This window comes from Pseudonaja textilis, chromosome 1 (genome assembly GCF_049901715.1).
Source record: "Pseudonaja textilis isolate UNSWEBS1 chromosome 1, rPseTex1.2, whole genome shotgun sequence".
Classification (NCBI taxonomy): Eukaryota; Metazoa; Chordata; class Lepidosauria; order Squamata; family Elapidae; genus Pseudonaja; species Pseudonaja textilis.
Genome location: NC_141990.1, coordinates 274,313,072 through 274,339,196, shown reverse-complemented (window position 1 = coordinate 274,339,196; position 26,125 = coordinate 274,313,072). Strand labels below are relative to the sequence as shown.

The window sequence follows — 26,125 nt, the reverse complement described above, 5'->3', positions numbered from 1 at the left end:
AGACCACTTCAACAATGCTATCAATAACAGCAGCATCCAAAATTTACAAATAAATAAATAAATATGAAACAAACGAAGAAGATGGAACTCCTGGTTAAGGTTGGTGGTACTAAAAATGCCCAGGCAGTCTATACCACAAGCTATGCCACCTCTGATGTCACAGAATGTAATACAAATACTAGATCATATTCTACTCAGTTTAGTATTCATCCCTTCCAAAATTAATAGAAATGGGAGAGCCTTGATGGTTAGAATTTTCTGTTTTGAAGCAATTTCCTTTTGGAAGATTGACTTCTTAATTGTTTAAACAAAGAACCATCCTCTTCTTTTTTTCTCCCTACGCTTGGTATTCTACTTTTATTACTTCATGGTTTTTAACTAACTGCTTGTTGATTGACTATGTTTTTCCAAAGTAGTGTCAGTGCTTCATAAGAAGTTCAGTTTGCTTTAGGTTACTGTAAATAATTTTGGCTTCATGGCTATTCCTCTATTTTGTCAAAGTTATGGAAAATAGCTCCAAAGCCTGAATCTCTGAGACAGATAATATTGAATGGTACTGACAGGACAGGCAGAGGAATATGTGGCAAATGTAGGGTATGTTAGTCTAAGCATGAGAAGTTTCGTTGCAACATGTTTGTTTGTTTTTTTAATCCCCAAATCACTTTTGAACTTTAGTGTTGGAGAAGATGCAAAAGGGTAGAAGCATAGTATATTTAACATTACTACAGAATTTCTAAATTGTTTATAAAATGTCTGTTTACATTGTCTGAATTTCCTGAATTTTGTTTTATTTATTAGAATTTTATCCCATCTTTATTTTTTATAACTAATACAAGGCTCAAACATACATAATACTTCTTTCTCTTCCTACTTTCCCAACAGAAATTCTGTAAGATGGATTGGGTGAGAGAGAATGACTGGCCCAAAGTCACCCAGCCAGCTTTCATGCCTAGGGCGGGACTAGAATTCACAGTCTCCTGATTTCTAGGCCAGCACCTTAACCACTTCACCAAACAGGCTATTCCAGTCAGAAGGCAATTTTCAAAATACACAGAAGCATAATAACCTAACTCAAAAGTTCACAAAAATGTGCAAGCTTTCAAGATCCTTAGTCCTCTTCATTGGGTGAGAAATTATTACTGCAAGTTCTATGAAAAATGGTTAAAAGAACTAGGTTAAAAGAATAGAAGTCTAAGGAAATGCATGATTGTCATCTTTAAATATTAGAAGGGATGTCACAAAGAAAAGAGTATGGATTTATTCTTTACACATGTAGTCCTCAGCTTATGACCACAATTGAGCCTAACTTTTCGGTTGCTAAGTGAAGCATTTGTTAAATGAGTTTGCCCCATTTTATGACCTTTCTTGTCATAGTTGTTATGTGAATCATTGCAGTTGTTAAGTTAGTGTCATGGTTGCTAAGTGGATCTGGCTTCCCCAATGACTCTGCTTGTAAGAAAATTGCAAAAGGGAATCATATGACCCTGGGACACTGCAACCGCAGTGCACTGCAACTATGAGTCAGTTGCCAAGCATCTGAATTTTTTTTCACACAGCCACGGGGATGCGGCAATGGGCATAATTATGAAAAATGGTCATAAGTCACCTTTTTCACTGTCGTCGTAACTTTGAATGGTCAGTAAATTAACTGTTGTAAGTCAAGTACTACCTTTAGCGCTCAAACGTAAGACAAGAAGCAATGGGTATAAGCTTTAGAGAGAGCTTTGAACCTGAACTAAGGAAAAATATCCTGACTGAAAGCAATGGAAATTTTCAAACAAAGATTTCTCTGGAATGGTTTGAAGATTCCTGCCTTGGGAAGAACTAGAAGATCTCCAAGATTCCTTCCAAATGTATGATTTTATGAAAACAATCTTATACATACATATATATATACAGCCATACACATACAGAGAGAGAGAGAGAAAGGAACAAAGCACACTATTACACAAACACATCTGCAATCTTTGTATAAAATATACAGGTTTGTTTTAAACAAAAGTAGAATTTTAACAGTTTTTAAAGTAAAATTGTACTTATTAGTAGTAGAATATTCTATTTTTAAAAAAACAACTTAAGTAAGTAAAATTGTATGTTCACATTATCCTATTGATGTTACAATTACATCAGCTTGTTGGGAAAAAATTAAGTTAACCAACAATTCAGTTGTTTGTCTTGCAAAAAGGGGACGATTCATTCTTGATGTGGATGTGGTTGAGAAGGAAAATACAAGAACTAATTAAATTTTAAAATATTATAGCAGGAACATTGAATAAAAAATATTTTACAGTTGCCTTCAGCTAAAGTGAAGCCGAACATGACAGATTTTTTTAAAACAGAAAAACATGAAAAGACACAAAACTGGCTGTGGACTTGTGGTAAAATTTCCCAGAAAGATGAACATTCTTGGCAGTTTCTTAAAGACAAAAATATATTGTAATGAATACTACTGAAAGATATTTCTGTTTATTATGTAATTTGCATTTCTCTACAGTATTAACTTTATAAGCACTTGCAGATCAAATTCTCATTATAGATGATTTTATCAGCAACGAATACTTTTAAAGTTAGGCTGCATTTGAATCAGCCAAGGTCAGAATTGTGTTCTTTCTAAAATGTTAAGATTCATTTATTGAGTATTGCTGTAATTAAAAAAAAAATTCAAAACCCCGGTACCAGAAAAGGAAGTAATGAAGAATATTGATTCATCTATTCCAGATCAGCAAATGACAATTACAGTATATACTGTATGATTTTTATAAAACTGCAAAATTGCATACAATGCTTTAGAATTAATATTATTCACTGTTCTAATTATATTTTTCAGCAGTACCAAAGCCAGTGAATAAACTGGTCTTGCTTTCTTGTCATTCAGCCACATTAAAGACTTCCATGTATTAAAAACTGGTTTACACATTTTAAAACCACCTTGAATTAAGACTAAGATTTTTTACAAGCCAGCCATGGGTACTGCTGTTCTAATTTCTGTGCTATATTAAACATCGTGATGATTTAATCCATTGTCCTTTATAGAATACCTTCATGAAATATGATGTGGGAAGAAGACCTGCGCTAAGCTGATCCCAAATCTAAATCCTGCAGTATGACCTGGAACCATTTCTTCAGTCCAGAAATCCGAAGTAAAATATAACCAATAGATATTTTTTCAGTTTCTTCATCAAGATATCCATCAAAGGGAAGCCATCTCCTAATTCTCTTAGTTATCTCAGTAGCTTTTGATTATAAAGTTGGGGACTGGGAAATGCACTGGTTCTGCTCCTTTCTCAGTTGGCTGATTCAATCAGGGGTAATGGAAAAGGAGATGTGATCTCAGGTCCTTGCTTTTGGGGGTTCTACAAGAGCCAGTACCTTCTCCATACTTAACAGCTGTATGAAGCCACTGAAAGAAGTCATTTAGTAACCTGGTGTACTATTGGTATGATGACCCATGAACAGGATAGGTACTATCCCAAGCAAATGGGGGTATGTATCCTTCTACTCTATGGTGTAGTGAGCAAGAAAAATCTTGTTTTCTCATTTCCAACCAATTTCTTTAACCCTTTGAACTTAATTTTAGTCTTGGCATTAAGTATGCTACCCAATCTTTTGTCACCTGCAGATCTGGAAAGAATTTCTTCTCTATCCAACCTGTAAAGATGAGTTCCAATAAAAGTTTACAGCTCAGCCTCTACAAATCAGATTGTTAGAGCCTTAGTTCATGATGGTTTACTGCAAACTATGTTTGTTAGGCTTTGTAACAAATGAAAAGTCTTAGTATTTAGATCAGTTAATAATAGAGACAGAAGAAATTACAAAGAAAGGAAAAGATGAGGCTAGCCTAAAAAGAAGTATCATTGCAGGTACACAAAAGTAGGTGAGAAAAATTGTAGAACAGTCTGTGCCAACCCTTTGCTTTCCAGGTGGGTTGAAGTAATGAATATTTTCAATACATACCCATTTTGCTACTCTTCAAAATTAAGCTAATTCCACAATGTCACAATAGCCATTTGATTGCTACCACAGTTATTTAGCATCAACAATGTATTGGCTCGGTTACCATACAGAATGTGTGACAATGTTTGACAATTAGTAGGACTACTTTGAGGAAGACCAGCTGGAACCAGTGGTGGTATTCTACCAGTGTGGTCTGGTTCTACCGAGCCGATAGCGGCAAAGAGCAGCGGAGACCAAACTGGTTCTGTCGCTCTGCTGTTGGGCCCACCCACCCGCCTGGACTTCCATACTCACCTTTATCCTCTGCTTTTGAAGTGCAACTGCTTTATGCGGCACAGAGTGCTGTGGGGCAGCAACAAATAAAAAAAAAACCAATTAATGGAATTTGCATTATTGATGTCTGATTGTTCTACAGAAATGGAAAATTCCCAGAATATAATGTTATATAGTGTATAATTCTATGTAATATATAGTCCTCGACTTATGACCACAATCGAGGCCAAAATTTCTATTGCTAAATGAGACATTTGTTAAGGGAATTTTGCCCCAGTTTACGACCTTTCTTGCCACAGTTGTTAAGTGAATTACTGCAGTTGTTAAGTTAGTAGCATAGTTGTTAAGTGGAATCTGCCTTCCCCATTGACTTCGTTGGTTAGGTCACAAAAGATGATCACATGAACCCAGACACTGCAACTATTATAAATATGAATCTACACCTCGATTCTGATATGATCATGGGGATGTGAAAAACAGTCATGTCACTTTTTTTCACTGCTGTTTTAACTTCAAATGGTCACTAACTGAACTGTTGAAAGTCGAGGACTACCTGGGTAGATGTTTCTGCTTTTTGATAATTGCCTTACAGGAGAAAACTGTCTTTAATTTGTCCAGGAGTAATTGATGGCTTCTTCTTGTAGTTCCTGATATTCTTAGACTGAATCCATCTTTCAATCCATATGTCAAAATGTGTGTATCACCTTTTCTCGGATGCTAGCTTCCACAACTTAATCTTATTACTATTTTAATTTTTCTGATTTTTGTCATAGACATAACCTTAACTTCCATGAATTATCTAAGGATCTTTCCACATTTGCCCTTAATTAGGGGTGTTTGAGGATGTGGTCAAACAAGTCAAGATGCTAGTTTCAATGGCACAATCACTGCTCCCAGATCTGGGGTGCTGCCTGTGCCAAGGGCCCCACCTCCTGTCCTCCTGGCTATATTGTTAACAGGCCTGGTGTCTTGCTCTGTATGTATTAGAATCGGACATTTTAACATTTTTTTTACCATTTTAAATGGTTGTTACTGTTCTTATTATTTTAAAACATTTTTAGGGTTTTAATTGTAGTATATGAACCACCCAGAATCGTTGGCTAAGATGGGCAGCTATAGAAATCCAATAAATTAATTAATAAAAATCAATCAATCTGCCTATTTCTGTTGTGTGTCATGCAGAACAGGCAGAGCTTGATTTTATTGTTCAAATTGACCACACATTTTTACCACCTTTTTTTAAACCCACCTTTAGACTTCCATGGCCCTAAGCACAAACTAGCCCTGTTGCTTCTTTCTTCTCCCTTGTGTCCTTGCGAGATCTCCTTCATCTCATTCCTGAGCCATAACTGAGGAAGACAAATTATCTTTACTGGTATTTTATTGTTAAAGTACCTTTCATCTTAAGCTGGTAGCATCCAAAAACAATGTAAAATTCACTTGTTATATTGGAGGTAAGGTCAGATAGCCAGTAGCTAATGAGATCAGCACTAATTTACCATTTCACACTCTTCCAGTTCTTGGTTGGCATTATCTGCCACCAACTGGATGCTGCTGCACGAAAGAGCCAATTACAGCAGTACCATGTCAGGGACTTATCAAAACCATATCAGGATGCAGCCAGGTACAATAGATGCTTAACTCTAAAGCAGGGGTACCAAACTCAAGGCCAGCCTGCTGGGTGCTTAGATCTGGCCACCTTGGAAACAGCAAAGGACCAGCCTGTGGTGCCTCTACCAGTGAAAATAGAGCTCGGCTGGGCTACATACGACCCTCCCATGCTGTTTTCGATGGCAGAGGGTTGCAGGAGGCCATCCCAGCTGAAAACCGAACCCAGGAACCCGTTTTCTCTGGCAGAGCACTTGGTGCCCCCGACATGAGGGACACTGAGCTGGCCACGCCCACCCCAGCCACGCTACCCCAGCCACTTGAGGTTATACTCAACCTTGATGTGGCCCTCAAATGAAATCGAGTTTGACATCCCTGCTCTAAAGTCCTTTCTGATTTAGTGCAATACTGAAACAATAAAGCCCCCACTGTCCCCCAAGCAGCATGGAAGAATCTTCAGGGTGGCATTTGTCACCATTATAAACGGAGAGGAATGCTAAGTAAGAGTGCTGCTTGCAAACCAATTTTGTTTGGGATTCTAATTTCTCTTTTTAAAAAAACAACAACCATATTCAGACTGATTGGAGAATAGGAGGAGGAGAGGCATAATAATGAGACTAAGATTATGGAGAGAGTCCTGCAGACCCATCTCACTTGTTACAGTTTCCCTTATGGTTGGGAGATGTTTCCCCATTGCTGGTGACAGGAGACTCAACCCATCATTACTTGGTCAATCTATCTAAATTTCTATCCCATCATTCAAATACTCATGGCGTAGCCAGTTACACTTTGCAATATGCAAAACCAGGATATCAGCACATCTATGCATCAGCACAGAGACAGCTGAGGCAGAAGAGGAAACAGTACCAGGGAGAATGATATACTTTTCTGCTAACTCAAAAATGGAGAGATTAAGCATTTTAACTCAGTAATAGAATAGGATCAAAATCTGGCAATCCCTCTCTAGATTAGCTTCTTTACTTCTCCAGCACACCACCCATCCCAAGCCCAGTAAAACAATCCTACCTACTGCTTTACCATCAACTGTAAATTCTCTAAGCATCACTTTTGTCTTCCTGCTATTTAATAGTAATCTAAAGTTTTCACAATTTTATTTTTATAATGAACTCTTCTAAATCATCCTTACCTTTAAAATGTCTTCACCAGAAGCTCCTGTACCCACAACTCTCTTGCCCACAAAGTTAAGGTAGTGTCTTCTCAAGATGTGGGTCAGTGGTGGTGTGGAAAGGGAATTTCACGAAGGCAGTAGTGTCACAAAAAACAGGAAAAGCCCAAGGGGAACATCAGGTCAGCCAGAAAACAAACTTACACAGGAAAAGGAATCAAATAAAAAGTATTAAAGAATCCCTATAGACCAAAGCCTAAGTAATTAAGAAAATTAGACAAATAGGAAAAGGAAAACAAAAGATAATTTAGAAAACCCTTACAAACACAGGACATACCAAATAAACAAAACAAACAGACAAAAACCACAAAATATAAATTACAAAAGGGACAGACTGGAGATTGCCACAGAACAAATATGAAAAACTATCTTAAAGCTAAAAGAGATTACAGAAAACTAATAATACAATCTGGCCACCCCGCGGAGTTTGCCTTCCGCACCCCGCGGAGTTTGCCCTCCGGCAGGAATAAAGACAAACTCAAACAGGATTTGAAACATTAAGCACAAATACAAACACTCACACAAAATCAACTTACAAAGGGAGAAAAGGGTATAAAAAACCAGGGACTTACCATAAGAAGCTAGCTAGCCCAGGAATGCAGACTTCTCGCTGTTCTCCACCTTCCTGAAAAATAAAAAGATCCTGCTTTCAAGCAGTTGTCCGTATCCTTGCACCGGAGCTCTCCCAGCAGGAAAATTGAATCCTCGAAAGAAAGGCATTTTGATGCCTTTCAACAGTGGGATTCAATTTTTTTTACTACCTGTCTGTGGGTGTAGCTTGGTGGGCGTGGCAGGGGAAGGATACTGTAAAATCTCCAGTCAGAGGTGGTAATTGCCGGTTCTCCAAACTACTCAAAATTTCCGCTACTGGTTCTCCAGAACTGGTCAGAACCTGCTGAATACCACCCAAATGTAGTGGGCACTACACTTGATGCATTTACACTTCTATAGACAATGCTTAGTTCAGGTTTTCTTCCCCTCCCTTCTTTCCATCTTACTTTCATAAGTATAATAGGACATATGAAATTGTTGCAGTCAAATCTTAGATTCCCCACCAAGCTATTAATACATCCTGAACTACCATATTCCTACCTCCAATTTAGGCTGCATGATACTAGATCTATAAATTGATTGACACTAAAACTAATGGCTGTTGGGGTATCTAGAACTATGAATTGATTTCTAAACACGGGTACATTTGTTCCATGAGAGCCAGCTTTGGTTAGTGGTTAAGGCATCAATCTAGAAACCAGGAGACCCACTTTAGGCCAAAGCCAGCTGGGTGACTGGGCCAGTCACTCTCGCTCAGCCCCAGGAAGGAGGCACTGGCAAATCACTTCTGAATCTTGCCAAGAAAACTACAGGGACTTGTCCAGTTAAGTCCCACAGACTCAAAGGCATTTTAAAAAAATGCTCCACTATGCAACTTTAAAAACCTAACAGGGCTTCTTGTTCAGGAATTTTATAGGATGGTATACCGGCAAGGATCCTGCTTTGATAATTATTCCAAGATTAACGTTCATAGGTAGAAGTCTGAGGCTGGAAATCTTGCTTTGGGTACCTCACAATGTCCTCTTACAGTGCTCCTTGTCGTGGGGATGTGGATAAATTATTTCTACAACGTTGCACAATAAGAATTAAGCACTGGAAACAAGGCTGCAACAAAAAACAACAGCAGCCAACTGCTCCTGGCCACATGCCCATCAGCAATTTTGTAAGGGGCTCGAACTGGAAACTACAGAGCCAGCTAATAAGAAATCCTCACAATCCTTCGCAAAATCAAGGTTGGGAATGGAAGAGAAACGGCGTTTCCACGCGCGTTGCTGTTCCACCCCATGTGTAGGACCTGCATGTGTTGTCTCCGTATGCGAGAAAAGATTCTTACCCACAGCGTGTGAATACGGTAGTAGCGAATTGTTAGGCGTGAGGGGTTTTTGTTTTTGTTTTGGGGGGGGAAGCGCAAATCCTGGCGACGGCGGCGGCTGGAAGCGGTTAGGGGGTGGGTTGGGAGGCCTCAGCCAATGACACGGAGGGCCGCTCTCAGCTGGCAGGCATTTAAATGGCAGCTAGCGCGCCGCGTTCCCAAATCCGAGACAGGAGACGAGCGCCTTAAGCGGGAAGAGCAGCGGCGAAGCTCCGGTCACCGTCGCAGGTGAGGGATAAGCGGGCAGGGTCCCAGCTTGGCTTTCGACGCTCCACGTCGCGGAGTAGGAAAGGCCAAGGCTGATTTCTAGAAGAGAGCAGCCGAGCTCCGTGGCTTTACTCGAGACGTGGTGCCGAGCGTTGTTTTTCGGAAGACTTGGGGAACAAACGCGGGGGGAAATCGAGCCACTTTCTTGGCAAGACAAGACCCAGAGTTCAGCGGGCTTTATTTTCGGGAGGCGGGAAAAAAAGACGACTTTTTAGCGTTATTGATGGCGCGGGAAAGACTGGCCGTCCTGGGGCATGGGGGCTTTTCATACTTGTGGTAATAGGGAGGTTTACCCGAGTTGTAGAAGGGGAGGTTCTTCTTTTCTTGGGTGCTAGGTGGGAGCTTTCAAACGGAGGCTCGTGCACGTGAACTAACCGGGAGAAAAACCTAGCGGGGGTTTTATCCCAGGGCAGAGCCGCCGGGGTTACTGAAGGTAGACAATGCACTTCTGTGACTGTTTGACTATTCAAGCTCAGCCGTTCAGTGCGTTGCAGGCGTTCTCTCAGTCTGTAGCAGAGACAGTCCCCGCGGTGTGTAACGTGGGGACGATCGCCTCGATCTCCCTAAAAGTTTGAGCCCTTCGCTCAGGGGCAGAGACAGCATCCCCTCCCCCGTCAAGCTTGGCTTCCGAGCCCCCGCGTCTCGCCCTTCTGCCTGCCGGGTTACGAGGCCGACGCAACGCCCGGTAAACTCTGCCCAGAGTAAATCCTGCGATTGGTTTTTAAATGTGGCGTCTTCCGCGTCTCAAAGTAGGTTCATGTCTGCCGCGCTGGCACTTGAATTAATAAAGCGGCACCTTAATTATGGAAATTACCGAACGTTGTTTACACTCGAGTAGCAATTGCGGCCGAGTCGCGAAGGCGAGTAAAGTTGTCTGGAAGGCGGCGGCGGCGCAGAAGTGGGAGATTTGAGCAAAGTATCTCTCGAAATGGGGGGCCCCTTGCGGTGTTTTGCAAGCCGAAAGCTTGCTTGCCAGTCGGAACGCTCAGGGACCAGCCGTCGTGGATAGTTGCGTAGAGCTTTCCTGCCACGGGCGGTTTGCAGCCGTGACAACCCCTTAACTTCGCTAGGTAGATTCAGATTCAGACCTATTGTCAGAGTACAACATGTCTACAATGAGATTTGCTGAGCCTCCCTTCGTGCGCCCTCTCCCCCCAAACACAATACAACTCACAGTGAAGGCAGAAAATCCCTAACCAACTCACAAAAATCCAACTAACAAACACACAATCCTATTGCACCGTGCGAGCTTATTGCAGGTCACGCGTACCGCGTTGTCGTAAGGTTATTTTCCATTCAGGTAAGAGTTCCCACGATGCCACGGAGAGCGAGAAGCATCTGCTTTTGACGCCGGTTAGCTAAACGAGAAGCTGACGTTTATGCAAGCACGGTGGGAATTGGGTAGATTTCAGTGGCCCAACGCAAGTAGCGCTTCCACAGAAAGGTCGGAGAGAGGAACTATCACTTTTGCGGACACAAGGAGTAAGCTACTCCGGCAAGCTGGCCTCTGATTTTGTAGGGAGGTTTCTAGGACAAGCTATGCAAATAGGTTAAAAGAAAGAGCAATGGCCTCCTGCCCAGATTCAGTTACTTCTTTAAAAAAAAAAAAGTTTTAACTACAGCAATAAAAGATAAAACAAGACAGAAAAAGAAAAAATAGAACAAGAGGTGCAAAAAGAAAAAAATAGAGAACTTCTATTCCAAGAAAGAGAATTCCCATCCTCACCAAAAGTGTAAGCAATTTCACCATCTTTTCACTTCATAGTTAACAAATATAAAGCTACTGTAATTCATCCCACAATGTGTCTCTTAACAAATAGGCAAATCTGATAAGTAATGTATTCTCCCATCCAGGTGCCAGCAAAAAGTCCATACTGAGCCCTAACATTATATTAATTAACAAATATAAAATTTGTCATTTCATATCTCAATTCACTATTAGCAAAACCACATTTGGAAGGCATAAAGTGGTCCCAGTATACTAGTCTGAACAAAAGACTAAAACTTAACATTATGAAGAGGGACAATTACCCCTTTAAAGAGAACAAGTTCTCAAAAACCCCATACTTGGAGGAAGGACAGTTAGGTACAAAGCCAATTTAAAGGATATCAGATTAGGACACATAAAGTATCTACAGGGAGGAAGGCTAAATACCATGTTAACTGTAAGCAAATCCAACACACAACATTTTTCCAGTCCAGCTGTCAACAAAGCCAAAGAGACCCACCCAAAATATTTTACCCCATCTCTTCTCCCCTTCCTTTCTTGATTCTGGCTTTGTTTCTTACTCTCTTCATGCTACTAAAGTTGCTAAAGAAAGAGAGGTGAAGCAAAAATTAAGTCCATGCTGCCATCTGATCTTCTGGTTTTCTGGGCCCCCTCCAAGTGTTGGGTAACCCTAGAAAACTCAGGTCAGCACCTTTTAAAAAAAAACACTCTTAACAAGGGTTGCTAGATACAGTACTATACTGTAGAAAGGTTCAGAGGATTCTGTGTTGCTTATCCATTCCGATATAGCATACACAATCTGCATAGATCAAAATGATTACTGTGTTTTGATTAAGATTTCTTTGGCAAAGATAAGATACACGTGTAATATCTTTTAGTCAGAAGTTAGAATAGAAGCACTAACCGCTTTCTCTACGGAGACACTCTTATACCCAGGTTGAGATCCAAGGAAAACCCTTTCATCATTTTGCAAATGAGTTCAGAATCAAGATTCAAGAGGATGTTAATGCATTAGAACATTTAATCAAACTAAGGAAGAGGAATTTCAGCAGAGACAAATCTGAAGTCTTCCTTTTGGCTGGGAAGAATTTAGTATGGAAAGGGGACCATGTTAAGCAACAGTATAGGCAAAAAGTTGAGTGTCTTGGTGGATCACAAGCTAAATATAAATTAATAGCAGGATGCAGTTGAATGAAAAAGTGAATGCAATCTTACAGTTAGTATAGTTTAGATCAAGAGAAGTCATTGTTATTCTACCTCTGATCACCATAGTTTAGACAGTGAAAATCAGGGGTGTGTCTAAAGAAAACTAACCTAGATAATAAAGGGCTTGGGGGGAAAAAAAGAGGAATATTCAAAGGTGTTGGATATGTTTACCATGGAAAAGGCAACACTATGACAGGACAAGAAACTGAGTTCAAATTACAGGTTAGTAGGACATCAGAAAAATAAGATAAATTGGTTCAACAATCAAAGATTGAGTGTTAAAGGATCTCATTCACCACTAGAAATGATCAAACAGAAGCTGTCTTAGGGAGATGCTGTAATAGTGGACTCTCGCACTAGAATTAGATGTTCTGAAATATATCTTTGATCATTTGCATGCTGTTATGTCTGTTTCCATCTTTTAAGGCAAGTTTAAATGTTTGACCTGATTTGAGGGGACTCAGAATCAGGTTCCTATCAAAGTGTTCCCTGGTGATTTTGGATTAGTTAGTCTCTCTTTCATCCTAACCTATTTCATTTGATTACTACTGGAATGAAATTTGGGGGAAAAGCATCTGCATTGATTTCTCACAGAAAAGGTGAAATTTAAATAATTTCTTTGATAGATAAATTAGTTTTCAAAAAGAATACCAATTGCATGAGTTTCAATAGAATATATTAAAATGTCTATAGGTGATCCCATGATATTTATTGTTGAGAGCCAATTTGGTGTAGAGGTGAGCTCAGCTTTAGGAAGTGGGCATTAACAAACCCTTTGGAAAGACCTTGCCAAGAAAACTTCAAGGACTTGCTCAGGCAGTTCCCAGGAGTCAAAACTCACTTGCAAAAAAGTAAAAAACCCAACACCACCCAAATCATCCCTTTATGAAGGATTGTCCCATAGCAGAAAAGGAAATTCTAAGTTGGTAGTTTATAATCTCTAAATTCAATTTAATTTGAAATTTAGGAGAAAACTTTGTTCTTGGTAGAATGCTATTCTTTCAGTAGATTTTTTTTTAAAGCTTCAAAGAAACATCTGGTCTTACTGCTAAGAAAAATATTGTAAACTCTTTCTTAGGACAATATAGTCTCCCTTCTCCCCATCCGCAGGACAGATCTGTGATTCAGATTTACAATTCAGTTTATATTGAGTCTGTCTGTAAAAGCATTAACAGCCATTTGTTCGGGTCCTTCTCTCTCTGGCTGTTTAATTAGAAAAGAAAAATTAAAAGGAGGAGCAAGACTGCAGGCTTACAAAGGTTAGTAATGTACTGCGACCCAAAAACCTTGCAATTGTGACTATGCCAGCAGGGCATTATTATTGTGTTTGCTTTGTATCTCAGGATGCTGTTGCTAGTTTAGCAATTGTTTTAGAGATGTGTTTAATTTCTACTGTGATGAATTTATTATTTCTAGGCTTTTCAATCGTTATTCATAATTAATAACAGACTAAAATTATTTCTAACACTTGTAAATCCTTGTTTACTCATTCGCATTCTACTCTTGTATTTTCTTTCTTCTTGTTGTTAATATATTTTCTCTAAAATGTCATATACAGAGAGAGAGAGAGAGAGAGAGAGAGAGATCATCACTGGTATTGTGCCCTCCACCTTTGATATCACATCAAAAAAAGAAAACTCTCAAGCAAAATAAAAGATGACCATATCGCTACATTTCTTGGCAAATTTGTAACATACACTGATGAGAATAACTCAATTGTATCCTATCTGTGAACAATCCAGGTCATTAGGCTAGAATAGAAGCAAAACTGACCTGGAAGGATTCCTTTTTTGGTCCCATAAGTAAATTATTGAACATTGTATCCATAATACAATCTTTCTCTTCCTTTCCTATTCTCAGTGTAAATCTACCCCACCCCCGCAAGACTGAGCATATATTAGCTTCATATTAAAGACTGATTCAAGTAGGGAGGATTAATAACTGATAAAAATATTGGTTCAAATCGAGGTGGAGGTGAGTAGGGAGGTGGAGATGCTGCTGAGGCTAGCAGCAGGTGTGAAGTCAGGTTGTTGTTGCCCAATCAGCTGCAGGTCTGTTGGAAGTGGAGGAAAAATTATGCCTTTGGGTTAGTTTTGATTTTTATCTATGTGGTTTTTAGCAACCACATAGATAGACTTTCCCCACAAATGATCTGCCCCAAATTTGGTCTCTTGGATCTACTAATAGTGCACTTATCTCTGCTGTAATGCAGTCTATCCACCTTAGTGCTTGTCATCGTCTTCTATTTCCTTACAACTTTTCTTAGTATTAGAATCTTCTTCAGAGAGCTAGGTCTTCAGAAAATGTGTGGAGAGTGAGAGAGAGAGAGAGAGAGAGACTCAAAATATGCTAGATATTTCACTGATTCAGGAATTAGTGAAAGTCAGATGAGCCCAGGATCTACTGGGTACCAAAATACACACTCATGTATTTCATACATTTTGGAAAGGATGCAAGTGAGAAGAAGTGAATCTGAATAGCTTTATGTCGACTACCTGTTAAATTGCTGTATAAATCGGAGCTGTATCTAAAGCTCTTATAACTTAGTGGAGAAGTTAATTTAATGGAATTAGAGTTCCACTGACTACTTCATCTGAAATCTAATGCTTATTCTGGATCTTAAGAACTGGCCAAATTCTGGGTAACTGGGGATGTGGTATTAACATTTTGGGGGCCTGTCAGATACCTTGGGGTTTAATCAAGTCCTTGCTTATCTCAATTCCTGCTAAATCAAATCTGTGTCCTCAGTCTTCTTTCCAAGATCTTTTCTCTTTCTACAGAAAATTTCTTTATACAGTAATCTTAATTTGTTGTTGATCTCGCTCTTGTCTCTTCTTTCTTGTCATTTCTCCTTTTGTTCTTTTGAAATCTATTTAACATGATTGTGTCATAAATAAATGCAACCTGCTTTTTACTAAAGAAAGATTACTTGGATTGGGATTTGATGTCATATAAACCCAGTCAGGAGTGTAAAAAGCTACCAATTGAACTCCCCCCTTTAAATTGGGGGTTTACTATAGTACACCATAAGCATGAGATTCATATGCTGAGGATTTAACATTACTTGCCAATTATAATTTAGGCGTACGGTAGTTGCCAAAGTCTACATGTAGACTATTTTGGCCCATGCTGATCTGAGAAAACAAAAGTTTTGAAATTTCTAAAACAAAATTAAGTAATTACATCCTAAAAAAAACATGTAAAGTAATAGGAAAATTATGGCCTAGCCTGACTGGAGGCCAAGAAATGCAAAATGCAACAGCACTAGAATAAACATTAATTTTACCCTTTGGTTTAGATGCTTAAATATGTTGTGTTCAGAAACCATATTGCATTTAACTAAAAGTTAAACTCTATTTTATTGTAGCAATATTTTTCTTAAATTAATGACCTGAATTTGTTTGTCTAAATGAGTTTTGTTCACAGGCAACTCATCTTCAAGCCAGTAGGCTTGGCAAGCACATTTTTGTTTTCTTTCTGCATTTTCCTCAGGGAAGATGTTCCAATATTTAAGGAAATCTGTTAATCATAGCGGCATTCTTTCATTAGCGATTTAAGGCTGCATTGGTCATTGTTTCCTTTTGGAGTTGTGTGATTTAGGACCCAAACTAAATATAATATGTAATGTTTTATTCTTTGAAATATTTTTTTCCTTTCCCAGATTCCCAACAGATCTAAGCAATGTATATGTGGAAAGGTTAAATCGTTTTGTTCCTCATAGAATCCTAATCTAAGCCAGCACCAGTAGATAGAGGGGCCATAATCTATTGCAGTGAGAGCAAAAACATGCCATCATCCTAACCCTGTTTGTCCTCCCCCGCCCCGCAACTCCATACTGCAAATTGGAAAAGAAAAAAAATGTAATCAACTAGAAGTTACATTAATGGTCCATGCAGTCTGGCTCTCAATTTCTCTAGGGCCCTGCTGTATAATAGGTAGCTAGTGTTACTTTTGTTTTTCTTTAACTAATTTTATTGAAAATCAAGTTTCTAATTTTTTAAAAAATCCATTCTCTTCAGCCACAAATCCCTTATTGTGATCCTGTCATTGAGACTGGCAATTCAGTGTGTTGAGTGATAATTATGCTACCGCAAATCCAATTTATGGAATCTGAATCTAGATATGTAGTAGCAAAAAGGTGGGAACAAAATTTATTTTGCAGATCTTTAAAGAAATGAAATAAATTTTAAAATCTCATGGAAGAACTTCGTGTGAAAGCATCAAGCTTCATTTAAAATATTTTCATGAAATATTTGAGCTTTTATTTGCTTTCCTTGGTCTTACCCAAGTTTTGGTCTTACCCAAGGGCCTGGGTGAATAAAGTAACCTCAGTTGGAAGACTTAATGTAATACTCATTTGCCACAGTCTATTCACGTAAACATTCAAAATTTGCAGCACTGACTTGACTCAAATAATAAAGTCCAGTATATTAACTTGATGTTATGGTTGTTTGTTAGTAAGTATAGCATAAATAGATTTAAATTTCTGAATTTCTCTAGCATAGAAATTTTTTTGTAGGTTTGAATATATTTTTTGCTTGGTAGAAAACAATCTGATAATATTTCTTTTTGTATTCTTAGAATGACTCACACAGTTTCTGCTGTTGGTGTCCTCCTTTTGTTCAGTCTTCTGCTGCCCTCAGCAGAGGGCACTAAGAGGAACCATGGATCACAAGGAACCATCCCTTCTCCTGACAAAGCCCAACCCAATGACTCTGAACAGACCCAGCAGCCGCCACCACCACAAGCAGGTTCCAGACCCCGGAGAAAGGAGAAGGCCAAATCTACTGAAGAGGTGCTGGAATCAAGCCAAGAGGCATTGCATGTCACAGAACGAAAGTATCTGAAAAGGGATTGGTGCAAAACGCAGCCGCTTAAGCAAACAATCCAAGAAGAAGGCTGCAGAAGCCAAACCATCATTAATAGGTTCTGTTATGGCCAGTGCAATTCATTCTATATCCCAAGGCATATCCATAGGGAAGAAGGGTCCTTCCAATCGTGTTCATTCTGCAAACCAAAGAGATTTACCACCATGGTGGTTACACTGTCCTGCCCGGAAATGCAACCTCCAATCAAGAAAAAGAGGATCACACGAGTTAAAGAATGCCGCTGTATATCCATAGAGTTGGACTAGGAGGGGTCATGGAGGATAGTCTGCTCACCAGTGCATTTCCTCCTTCAAACCAGGCATCTAAACCTCTTTAGGTATGTCCAGAATGGGACATGAATCAAAGAGAATTGCAACAAACAGTATGCATTATTCATCTGTAGATGTGAACTTCAGCTTTGAAAATAAATCATTTGGAGTGTATCCTAGGCTTTGTAATACACTAATTCCTCCCGTCCTGGGATTCTGCACTTGAATCTGTGCCATGATCATCAGTAGCAGCAACTGTCATAGATTTGGAGACATTTTCACATTCAGTTATGGTCTGAGGAAAATGTGGAAAGGAATTAAGTTAATTGCAGTGAGTGCCATTGTTAATGGAGAAGGAAGCTTGCATGCTATCACCTTTATTTGGACATTAAATAGCCACTTCCTAGAGCTAAGATGGAAAGACAAATGGGGAAGGCAGAAGAATGAACAAGGGAAAGAAAAGTGATGTATACAGCATCTCCTTGAATGTTATTTCTGATTGCATTTCTCAAACCAACAGCTTCTTTCAATACTGTATATACTCATCTATAAACTCATCTGCTGGTAATCTGACCCTTGAATTGTTTTGCCTGGACATCAACCCATTTTTCAAAGTACCATCTCCCATGAAGGTGTCTGCTTCTTGCATACCATAATTGTTGTGGTTGTCTAAGCTTCCTCTACTAAGAAGCATAGAACGGAGGGATGAAGTTTTTTCTCCTTACTTACTTAATTGATCTGATTGTGTGGAGGACAAAGCCATTAGACAACCCCATTGCACAAGCTGAAGGGGGATTATCTAGGCCTGAAATATTCTTGCCATTCACTAAAATACTATGAAAAATGTCCCACTCATAGATAAACTGACACTTGCAATTTTGATTTGTTTTAATTTTCACAATTGGTTTAGCCATGGGTGGCACATTTTTTAAAATGACATTTTGCTTAAATATTTGAGGGTCTGCTTATTTGCAGATGGGGATAGAAAGGGATATACATTCAAGTACTTTAAGAATTCAGAGGGGAAAACTTATCAGAGTACAAGTCCATCCATGGATAAACCAACCCAAATTTGGGGAGTGAATTGGCACCTAACCTTTTCAGCTTATCCGCGAGTATATACGGTACTATTAACTCTTAATTGCACACTTACTCTTTTAAAGATCAACTCGTCTAATATGTATGTTGACAACTATTATATGTGCATGTATACATCCCTTCTATAGCCATGCACTGTTCCACATAGTCAGCTCATACAGAAAGTGAAGCATTGCAATAACAATTTTTAACTCCAAATATCACAGATTTACAATTTCAGGGAAGACCTTAAACAACCTCATTGATGCTTCCCAATTTTCTTCAACCTGTCACAAGTGGAATTGGGGAGAAGTTAAGATAATGAACAGTTTTGAATGTAAATCTGGCTAACAAATTGCTTTTTCCATGCTGTAATCATGACAGATGCATTTTTTTACTAGAGAATTTTCAGACAGATTCCTACCATTATACGTAGCTCTTAGTCACTTAAGACAGGAGAGATGACAGAATATACCAGCTATGTTTTTTGAACTTTTTCTGAAAGTTGTGAAGGTTAGGGTTAGCTAGCCCAGTATTTTTCAATACTTAGCAACCTTAAGATTCAACTTCAGCTCTCAGCCCGCATGACCCTTAAATTGTGGTTGAATATATACAGAATGTGACTCTCAAGTCAGACTCAGTATGACATTCAGGTAATCAGCTTTCTTAACATGCATAGCTGGCAGCTGGAAATCATAATATCCATGAAGTTGCAGAAGGGAAGAAAGTCTGCCCTGCCTCTTTCTCGGAGTGTATCGCCAAAGTTGTTTGGTGATCTCCTGAGCTGGTGTTAATGCTATATCTTTTAATTACTATAGTGCTGGTACTCTAGTAAATACAGCAAAGTTATAGCTCACCTAATGATGCCACCCTAACCCTAACCCTGACAAGAAGATAGCAAACTTAAGCAGTGTTGCTGGGTGTATGTGTACGTGTACGTGTACGTGGTCTGGTATCTGATGTAGTCTTCTGGGCTGAAATATTCGTTAACAAACAAGTGGTATTAGAAGAGCAGAAGAAAAAAAAGCTTCCCAATTAATTTGGAATTTATGTGGGAACCAAATGGATTGTGGATTCAACCTGATCTTTATGCCTAGTTGCATTTTTTTTAATGTGGAAAAGAGAAGCAAGAATGTGCTCCAAGACTGGAAGAAAACGAGTTTTGATCAATCAGTGACAATTAAGTGGCTGCATAGAAGGCACCAGGTGACATTTCTGCCTTGTTACACTGTTGAATCATTGGTCTACAATCTACCATCTTTCAAGCATTATCTGGTCTTTATGGTACAGTCTCTTTTTTGCTTCTCCCCAGCATTACAGCGAATGATACTTATTATAATATTATAGCATAATCACATATATATCTATATTCCAGAAACACAGACTGAAACAGGAAGCTAGCAAATTCCACCTCATTAAACACAGATATAATAATGACTTGTTTTAAAAGCCACAACAATCACAGAGTTAATTTTTTTAAAATGCAGTAATAATTTATAGAACAACTGTGGGTACTGACCTTCTGCATTAGACACTTCAGCCACTACTAGGTCTATAACGAGATAGCATCCACATTACAGTACTGTATATGCGATAATAATACATCATTTTCTATATATCTAATCTTTCATCAAAATGCTTCCTGACCTCATAGATACAAGTCTAATATGCCAGTTTATATTAGCACATTACACTGCATCATATCCTCAGACTTCATTTTTAGTAAGTGATTGTTAAAATATATCTGAGCTATAAGAGATATTTTCCACTATGTGGATTGTGAAGTAGAAATATTTAATGGCATTGCCATGTCTGTAGGATATGAGTGTTGCCTAATTCAAAGCATATTTTAGACAAACAACTTCCCTTTTCCTTTTGAACTGTTTGAAACTTGTGCTGATCTTTCCTTTTCTTCCAGCATTTGTTACAAAGGACACAAAGCAATTCAGCATTCTGGACAGGGCCATTTTGAAGTGACATTTGCCAAGAATATGAGATCCTAAAAATACAAGAGTCCTGACCCTCTGTACAAACAGCACATTTTCAAACAAATATAGATTCTATAAAGAATTTTTAATAATGTTTATTCTTAAGTAAAACCATTGTACAAAGATTTGTTGTACATAGAATTTAAAATACAATCTTAGATATTTAAATGTGACTTTAAACTGATACTCCTTCTTGTAGAGTTTCACAATGCAAATGTTGGTTTTAAAAATAAACTGTATTATAAACTAATGAGTACTTGGACATAACTTATCGTCAACAAAAATATCTTATTGTTTCTTACCAATTCTGCTTTTCATGTGCCCTGGATTGTAGGTGAATGTGTACACTGAACAAGTATGTAGTGTTGCTTTGAATTTTATGGAAAATTGTGGATCCAAAGGATTGCTTTTAATATATGTAGCATACGTACTACAATAAGGAGAGCTTACAACTCCTAATCTCAATTCTCTTTTTGTGAGCCCTAGGTTTTGGTATTTTTAAATTTTGGAAAAAGTGGGTTTACTGGATTGCTTTTTAATGCATAGATAAAAAATTAAAATTAAACAAAAATCAAGAATACCAGGGAGTTAAACTTAAATTGACAGGAGAGAAATAAATTCAAAAGTAATTTTAGATAGTATTAGTTCACAGAAAGAATAATGGAAGCTTGGAGCCAACTTCCAGCGGCAATAATGAGTCAATCATCAGTAAATGAATTTAAACATGCTTGGGATAAACACATATCCATCATCCAACAAACATTAAAACAATAAAAATAAAAAACTGTCAAGGGACAGACTTTATGGACCACTAGGTCTTTTTCTGCTGTTGGCTTTCTATGTTTCTGTAAATCTCTGTCCAGCCTCTTCTTTATATGGGGGAAATGCCAATTTCAAATAATTGGTTTATGCAGCTGTCCCCAGTCTTTGTGAATTGGCAGTCTATCTGGGGCCAGTGCAAACACGCATGTGTGTGCAGTTCAACTTGTGCACGTAGTGGACTGGCAGTGGGCCACGGTGCAGAGGTTGGGGACCGCTAGGTTTATGTATTGCTTCAAAGTTCTTTTCTTCTAACTTTGCTTTTGCTTTAAGTATGAATGGCCTGGAACTTCATTTCCTAGGCAACAGAAGTTTGTTGAATGCTGAACTGAACTGTTTTTCCTGAAAGTAGAATCAAATTTCTTACTCAAGGGAAAAGTGTTGCTGATCATTTGGAGTGAAGCTATAAGCATCCATAGGAAGAGGATCGGGAGAATTTGCTCCAAAGAGCCAGGAGGTTAGTAAATAGGTCTGGGACCTGAGAGGCCCTTAGTTCATGTCCTCAGTTGATGATGGATTTCACTGGGTGACTTTTGTCCTCATTATTTTGTAGACTACTCTCCTACCCCTAATTATGTTTGGATAAAAAATTAAGAATGACCCATTAATGCTGCCTTATTTGATTTGCAGAAATGCAGGGATATATGTTGTGGGAAATAATTAATCTTAATTGTAACTCTTTAGTTCTGCATATTCTCTTTCTATAGAATTATAAAAAGAGACACCAAATGTAAATCTTTGATTTCTCTAAGAATGTTTTCTCTTCCTTATCTTGAAAGTTAGAATACCTCAGGTGATTTCATGTGGCAAGCATGAACACAGATTCATCAGGTATCACTTTTTTGCTGAGATTGAGAGCCAGAGTTCAACTTACACAGAGCTACCCTGTTTATCCCATATAATCTTTCCTGCTCTTGGCTGGTTATGGAAAACTTTTTAATCAGTGTCTTCTTTTTTAGATTTGAAAGACTGGTTGCATTTATTCTTGAATTAACCTATTTTCTGGCTTTAAATGGTATATGGGGGAAACTAAACAAGTTTGTTCAATCCAATATGCTAAGCTATAAAAAGCCTAAGCAAGAATTAAGTTTTTTGTTAGGCATGATATAGGTCAACTTGTTATATGAAAACAGCTAATGCAGTTTTAAAAGGTCTAACATACGATATCATTTTAAAAGAGGCTACATAGGTACATTTATAGGCCCAGGACTTTTGCATGGATATGGACATGTTGGTCAAAGTGTCCATCCCAGCAAAGTACCGTATATATTTATATAGGGTCTGTTTGACAGGAAATGGTTATTCCAGCAGGCCTAGCACTCAGACACATTATCTGCAGTTGAGTTTCATCCATTTGGTACCCAAGTGTACAGTCTGTCTGATCAAAGCCAGAGAGACTCATTCATTCTCATAAGAGCCCATAATTATTCATCTTTATAGTCTCAAATAGTTGGTTCAGCCATACAAACACTTCTTAATTTTCTCTTTGGTGAGCAGTTGCTTTTCTTCAACCCATCTGTTCCCAAATCCAACAGCTATGGACATTCATACCAATACCATTTGAAATCTGGTTAGTTTGATCTGGTGACTTAAGATTGAGTGACTTATAAAGCTTCATATAAGTCTAAGCGGAATGCTTAGCTGAATTTTGATACTGGTGTCTGTATTGTTGCAACTGTTTCTTGATGTTGCTTTTCTTGTTTTTCCCATGATATTAAAACCAATTTTTATATACAATGCGTTTTCTTACATAATTATAAGAAGATGTGAAAGACAAATACATTGACATAAAAGAGAGTGATTTGATTAAGTCAAAGAGAAACATTTCTAAGCAGCAATACAGTTTGGCTCTTTTATCTTTTGTGTGATACAGATGTAAGTCTCAACATTTGGGGATGAATCAGATGGAGCAGAACATGTGTAGGAGATTTTAACAAGAACACTTTTATTTGTTTCTTAAGTTATAAGTCAAATGTTAACGGTGCAGGACCAAGGAGCAAAATGGCAAACAGATGCAGTCAGTAGGTATTGTGCCTACAATTCTATTAGAAGATACTTATATAAGATGAAAATAAAAAGAAGTTTCCAATGCTTTCTCTTGCAACATGTTCAGAGCCCTGCCTCTCTCACTGCTGACATGCTAAAGGCCAGCTTTAAATAAATAAATAATGTATAAGTACATGCACAGAGAACTTTGACATAGCAGTGCAACGTTTCAGTGATGGAAGAAGGTGGCCACATTATGCCGTGGTGGTGATGGGGTCCAACTGCTACCTAACCTGCATCACTTTCATTTCATTGCATAAAGGATAACCAAACCCTTTTCCTGTCAAAGCATGAAGGATGGTTCACACACACATTGCTTATTTTTATAGATGTATTAATATGCAAGATGTGTTATTGCACTCAAAACACAGTATGATGGAGCAGCAAATTCTTCAAGAGAGGAAACTGTTCCAACTCAAGTACATGTTTTGCAAGCAGATCTCAGGCGTTGTAACTAACATCTCAAACTATGAGGGTTAAGTAATAATTGGGGGCAACACTTCTAGGGGAAACCTGAAGCAATGGGCTAGTGAGGCTAGATAGTAGTGGTCTACTTTATAAATAAATAGCCTGATCTAGTGCAAAACAGCTTCTATAAATAGCAATTCAATATGTTTCAGTCAGGGATGCTTGTAAGGCTGTGGATAGCCTAACAGAAAGCATGACTATTGGTTTGAAGCCTCACCCCTTCTTAGCTTCCATCACACTATAAGGGTGGAGCTTCAGTTGCCATGGTTGCCTGAACCATCTTGGATTTGTACAACATGCTAGACTACAGAGTGATAGATATTTCAGAGTATTTTGCACACGCAACCATTCATCCATGAGTAAAGAGGTTTAGAAGAGTTTGATTATTTTCACCACTCATAATGCAACTACAAATTCTGTCCTTAAAGGCAAAGATATAAGCATTTCCTATAGCAGCTATTCATGTAGGTGAAAAAAATTTAAATGATTCCAGCATGTTTATTAATCAATAAATTATTTTAAGTTAAAAAATTTAAAGGCCAAGATCTCATATTAAAAAAAAGGGACTACAAGTCTTGGCTCTCTCATATTTCAGTTATTTTAAATATTTTTATAAAAGCATTCACAAGTATATTGCTGACTCACATCACAAAGAAATCGGCAACAAATGGAATTAGCACCATAATCGGAAGAATTTTGGCTAGTTTTAGTTTTTTTTTAAAATGCTCAACCACAGTTTCTGATTGTTGTTTATGGAACTTTCTCATTTTGGTTAGATGTTGATTATAAGTTTAACCTGGAAACTTTGTTTTATGATTTTGCACAATACAGTGAGACACGAATGAAATGGGATTTATGCAATAAAGTTAAAACTAAGCAGGTTTAACCTGTCATCTGAATGTAGTCACAAGCTTTGTCACTGTCAGGCCTTTGAGGTGGACCGGGTTAGAGAACAGAGACCATGAGGAATACTGGATAAAAATAACATTTTTATTGATGATGGTTATAATAACGGAATAACAGAATAAAGGAACAACCTGATGACATTTCTCTTTCCTTCTTTCTTATAGACAGTCAAAGCAGGGCTATCCTGAATTTCTTCCTTGCATTCTCCTGTTTTTCCAAGGAAAGTTCATTTTTCCTAACAGACTTGTATATCTTTTCAAGGCTATATCTGTCCTTCTCTACAGTCTCAAATCTGACGATCATTTTGATAGATGCTAATAAATAAATTACCTCAGTTGAGCTATGACAAACATAGCAACTGGATCAAAACTGACCATTATGAGACCAGAGGAACCTCATTGATTTTTTCCAGGAGATTCCTGGCTCAGTTTTATGATCCAAGATGTATTCAGTGTGGTCACTATCTGATAGGTCTGTTCTGTAAAGATCTTAACAGAGACTTTCTTTCTTTTTCACAATAGTTGTGTCTTCAGCTGTTCTTCTTGAAGGACCTCTTTTGCAAAATAAGAGGTTCTTACATAATGTTGTTTGAATATGTTAATTCAAGTGCTCTCTACACAATTTAAGTGTTTTTTCTGACATGTAACACAGAGGTTTATTGGGTCCACAGAACAGGGTATACAAAGATTCCAAGATTGTAAAAGAGGTTTTCAAAACAACAACAAAAGATGGAGTAGGCCTGTGATGGCGAACCTATGGCACGCGTGCCAGAGGTGGCATGCAGAGCCATTTGTGCCGGTGCACGAGCTGCAGGCAAACTTACCTCACTGAACATGTGCATACCTCACAGCTGATTTTTGGCCAGTTTGAGGCCTTTTTCGGCCTTCCAAAGGCTTGAGGAAGGCTTCTTCAGGCTTCTACAAGCTTTGTAGGCCGAAATCTAGCCCCATTTCGTCACTTCCGGGTTTTTTGGGGAAAAACATAGCGCGTGGATGTGTAGGGGGTGGGGGGGGTGCACATTGCCTTCTGGGTGCTGACACATGAGCATGAGCATGCAAGCACTCGCACAATTTTTGGCACAGGAGTCCAAAAAGGTTAGCCACCACTGCAGTAGGCTAATGAGATTCTGATATTTATAATGCAATCCAGTGCATAATATTTGGAAATAAGTCCCTGTGGTGTTCAATAAGCTTTACTCCCAATCCAATGTTAATCAGAATATATTCTCAATTAGCCAGTTTGGGGTAAGACTAGGAACTGGAAGACCTTAGGCATAAAGCTAGCTTGGTGACTTGAGCAAACCTTAGGAATGGCAAACCACTTCTGAAAACTCTTGCAAAGAAAACTGCAGAGATTTGTCCAGGCAGTTTCCAAGAATCAAATGTGATTGTACAGGGGGAAAATAGCCTTAACTACTTACAAAGTGCAGTCCTCCACATTCATTTCTATAGCAATCGAAATACCTATTGGGATTGAAAAGATTTCAAAGGCCCTTCAAAAATCCAAAGAAAAGATTAAATATCTGTCTTCAAGTTTT

At 38.3% G+C, this 26,125-nt stretch overlaps 1 protein-coding gene across 2 annotated transcripts; it reads left to right on the top strand.

The window, feature by feature from the left end:
• Positions 1 to 8,859: 8,859 nt before the first annotated feature.
• Positions 8,860 to 22,905, top strand: GREM1 (gremlin 1, DAN family BMP antagonist). 2 transcript variants are annotated; one of them, XM_087921831.1, is made up of 2 exons: positions 8,860 to 8,924; positions 16,729 to 22,905. In XM_087921831.1, the coding sequence occupies exon 2, from the start codon at positions 16,730 to 16,732 to the stop codon at positions 17,279 to 17,281; it is 552 nt and encodes a 183-aa protein (XP_087777957.1). In that variant the 5' UTR covers positions 8,860 to 8,924; position 16,729; the 3' UTR covers positions 17,282 to 22,905. The 2 variants fall into 2 exon arrangements, with proteins under 2 accessions (XP_087777957.1, XP_026560797.2); XM_026705012.2 differs by lacking the exon at positions 8,860 to 8,924 and adding an exon at positions 8,971 to 9,173.
• Positions 22,906 to 26,125: the final 3,220 nt, after the last annotated feature.